Source organism: Orcinus orca, chromosome 6 (assembly GCF_937001465.1).
Source record: "Orcinus orca chromosome 6, mOrcOrc1.1, whole genome shotgun sequence".
In the NCBI taxonomy this organism is placed as follows: domain Eukaryota; kingdom Metazoa; phylum Chordata; class Mammalia; order Artiodactyla; family Delphinidae; genus Orcinus; species Orcinus orca.
The window spans coordinates 107,632,310-107,636,551 of record NC_064564.1 but is presented as its reverse complement, the minus strand read 5'-3'; the positions used below and the strand labels follow the sequence as shown (position 1 = coordinate 107,636,551).

Sequence of the window (4,242 nt, the reverse complement as noted above, 5' to 3'; positions counted from 1 at the left end):
TCACCTTCATTACAGTTAAAGCCGATACTGCAGAATGTGGCTTGTATCTGAAGGCCCTGGGCCTCCTAACGTTGAACCACAGAATTAGAAAGACTTGGGCATCCAGGCACCTACAGCACAAGAAACTGCAAGCCTCTGGTTGTGGGAGCAGGGCCTGTACCACTAAGCTACCAGTACAAGGCCCAGAGCAGTTGAGAACACATGTTCTTTCCACCTGGCCGGCTTCCAAGAGTGAGAGAGGAGGGGGCGGGGCTGGGCATGCCCAGTCACCCTTCTAGAATCATCAGTCAGGTAAGTCACTCCACCTCCCCAAAGTTGAGTGACTGAATGGTGGAGAGTGGCCAGGAACGTCCCTCTGTGTGAAAGCACTTGTCTCGGATGGGGGGAAAAATAATTCCTTTCCTAAACTGCAAAATACAGACAAGATGATGAGAATAGAATGTCGCCTCCTGCAGAAATCCTAGAGGTTACATTTATCCCATTCTTCTTTGTTTCAGATACATTGAGCATTACTTGGAGGAGTTCTTAACATCTGCTAATAAGTTCTTCATGGTTGGCCACAGAGTCATATTTTACATCATGGTGGATGATGTCTCCAGGATGCCTTTGATAGAGCTGGGTCCTCTGCGTTCCTTCAAAGTGTTTGAGATCAGGCCTGAGAAGAGGTGGCAGGACATCAGCATGATGCGCATGAAGACCATCGGGGAGCACATTGTGGCCCACATCCAGCATGAGGTCGACTTCCTCTTCTGCATGGACGTGGACCAGGTCTTCCAAGACACCTTTGGGCTGGAGACCCTGGGCCAGTCGGTGGCTCAGCTGCAGGCCTGGTGGTACAAGGCAGATCCTGACGAGTTCACCTACGAGAGGCGGAAAGAGTCCGCAGCATACATTCCGTTTGGCCAGGGGGATTTTTATTACCATGCGGCCATTTTTGGGGGAACACCCACTCAGGTCCTAAACATCACCCAGGAGTGCTTCAGGGGAATCCTCCAGGACAAGAAAAATGACATAGAAGCCGAGTGGCATGATGAAAGCCATCTAAACAAGTATTTCCTTCTCAACAAACCCACTAAAATCTTATCCCCAGAATACTGCTGGGATTATCATATAGGCCTGCCTTCAGATATTAAGCTTGTCAAGATATCTTGGCAGACAAAAGAATATAATTTGGTTAGAAATAACGTCTGACTTTAAATTGTGCCGGTAGGTTTCTGAATTTGAGAGAGTATTATTCTGGCTACTTCTTCGGAAAAGTAACACTTAATTTTAACTTAAAAAAAAAATACTAACAAAACACCAACACAGCAAGTACGTATTATTCCTCCTTGCAACTTCAAGCCTTGTAATATGGGAGAATGAACCTATGGTAATCAGATGTAAATTCCTAGTGATTTTTTATCTTTTCTGGGTTGGGGGGATACACTATCAGCTAAACAAAAAAATAAAAGAAAATTGTCATGGGCAAAGAAAAAGCCAGAAACACTCTACATGCGTCAGTTGACCTACCAGAGAAAAGTATGCGTAGGGAAATGTTTGGCAACAAGATACAGTTGTGAGCGGTTGTCCTCTTGATTTCAGTGTCTTCCTGTCTCTGCTGAGTCTAAAGCAACAGAGTTGCTTTGCAAACAGGAGAACTCTTAGTAGGACACAGTTAACCTTGGCAACCCTCAAGTGGTTTCAACAGCAGAGTACTTCAGGCCATTTGTAGTCCACGTCCTTTTCTTATCAGGACGTTGTTTGGCTTCCATGCAAAGACTGGTCAAGACTCCCAGTGGATATCAGTGACGAATGTTGGGAGTCACAGGGAATCGGATGAGCCAGTGGGTGCTCAGCATGAAATGAAAACAAGCCTCAAAGTAAGTTTGCCATGAAATAGCAGAGAGAGAGTAGAGAGACGGGGCTGATCACTGTGGGGGCAATGCCACCTCTGAGGGGAACAGGGCATGGGGTTGGCACATAAATACAGCAGCATGGATCCAGGCACTGAATGGGAGGCAATGTGGGTGGTCTCCGGTCTCCTCAACCGTTATGACACCAAGAGAAGTGTTGTCTTAGAAGATGCTTCTTGTTTTGGCCAAGTCATATTCGGTCTACCGTGCTCTGGACCTTGAGTCTTCAAATCCTTGGCCAGAGGAAGCGGGTGGTGTCAGAGTAGACAAAGACCTGCAGGGGATTGAAGAGGCTTGCAAGGGGTTACGTTTCCCAGACCTGGGCTTCATTTCAGGACAGTCAGTCATCAGCAAATCCTGCCACCACCTGTTCTAACCCTCAGCCCATCATGCCCCAACTTGGAGGGCTGACATCAAGGAACCTCTTGTTTTCCCCTGCCCCATCTGCACTACTGAAGTGTAACAACCAGATGTGTATAATAAAACAGTTCATTGATTTTATATCAAAAGTAGAGGGGATGGCAATGGGAGACCCAGTCTTCGTGACTGAACAGCTTAACCTTCAATTCCTTTCTCTAAGAGAAGCTATGAAATCTTACATATTATTTAAAGTTAAGCAATTCAACGTAAAGGAAGTTAGGAGGCAACATTTACATATGCAGGCACGTTTATATTTGCTTGTGTTCCAGTTTAGGTCACTGGTTTCCATTTTCAAGCAATTTACTTGAAGAGCCATTGCACTGGCCTGATGTTCAGCACCATGGGCTTCTTTGATAAAATCAAACCTCCATTTTCGCTACTGTTTCACTGTGCCTCCTAGTCTTCAATTCTTGCCAAGAATTTTCACAACCCAGCAGAACAAAACAAGACCAACAAAAGTCCTGAAGAAGTGCCCTTGTAAAAGACAAAGGAGATTGCAGGTCAGTTAGGACTCTTGCTTCTCTATAACTCAAGTTTTCTGGGGTCCATTCTGGAGTAGGGAGAGTTCATGGTTTAAGTCCCAAAGCAAAGAAATGACCTATCCTCAGATTAAAGGACTGATGTTTCCTTTTGAAGGAATCTTGATTTTTTATAATTCACTTAAATTCCAAATGGACAAACTCAAGATGTTATTGATAGTTCAGTATTAAAAAAATAAATAAAATTCCTGATTTACAATTGAATAAATTATTTTCTCAGTATATTCTGGTCCAGTCATGGAGTGTGCATTTTCTCCCAAAGATGTTCAGAATTGTCAATTGCAGAATTTTAAATACTTAGATTCCAAATAGTCCTTGTGTCCTTCTAAGAATTTGTCCACTGTTACAAAGATAGAAAGAACATGGTTGAGATTCCCTCACTTTTGTAACAATGAATGCTTATAAAGAGCTTCCCAAAGTGATACGCTGAAGTAATTAAGTGCCAGTAGAATAAGGCTTGCCTCTGAAGGTCTGGGTGGGGCACAAGGGCAGAGGGAGGAAACAATGCCATAACCATATCTGGTGGTTACTAGTCCTGACCTCTGGGGAATATATCTGGCCAAGGGAGCCCTGGGAGAGACTTGCTGAATTTCCAGCAAGACTGGGTGGGTGTATTTATAATACATACAAAAATTGAAGTGGAGCAGCCTGATGTAGTGTGGTGCATGGGATATGCAACAGGGCATGATTCCCTCATAGTAGAGAATTATTCCCATTTTGTAGATGAGCAAAGTGAGGTTCAGAAAGGTTAAGCCACCCAGCTGGGAAGCAACTGAGCTGAAGCTCACACCAGAGAAGCTGATGAGGATAAATGTGTTGACACCATGCATATGGAGGGCCATGTTTCCTATCAAGGAAAATGCTGCTTTATAGAAGAATCTGATAAAGGGGAATTTTTTTTTTTTTTTTTTTTGCGTTATGTGTGCCTCTCACTGTTGTGGCCTCTCCCATTGCGGAGCACAGGCTCCGGACGTGCAGGCTCAGCGGCCATGGCTCACAGGCCCAGCCGCTCTGCGGCATGTGGGATCTTCCCAGACCGGGGCACGAACCCGCGTCCCCTGCATCGGCAGGCGGACTCTCAACCACTGCGCCACCAGGGAAGCCCGATAAAGGGGAATTTTTGCCATAAGAAGTAATATTTTAAAAGCTAGGTATGCTCCTAGGCCCGTACCACTTCCCACTTTTTCTGCACAAAACCTGCCCCAAGTGCATTAAATTAGTTAAAATGGATCATGTAAAAATAAATAAAAGACTGCGGTCATTCTCAACTTTACGTTGTGCCTGCAAGGGCCGCTATAAGCCCAGTGGGCACTCATAAGCTGTTATACCAAGGAAGTGCCTCAGAGGGCAAAGCTGGGTGAGGGGGTGGGTGGAAGGGACAGCCATGCCTC

The 4,242-nt window shown here is 45.1% G+C and overlaps 1 protein-coding gene across 8 annotated transcripts in view; it reads left to right on the top strand.

Annotated features, from left to right (window-relative positions):
• Positions 1-3,073, top strand: part of GGTA1 (glycoprotein alpha-galactosyltransferase 1 (inactive)) — a 65,904-nt gene extending 62,831 nt beyond the window's left edge. For 7 of the 8 annotated variants that reach the window (XM_004269263.2, XM_033427278.2, XM_004269264.3 and 4 more), the window contains one exon: positions 498-3,073. In XM_004269263.2, coding sequence (XP_004269311.1) covers positions 498-1,191 — 694 coding nt within the window. In that variant the 3' untranslated portion in view covers positions 1,192-3,073. The remainder of the gene's footprint in view (positions 1-497) is intronic. The other variant, XR_004483017.2, reaches the window with a different exon arrangement.
• The last annotated feature ends 1,169 nt before the right edge of the window (positions 3,074-4,242 follow it).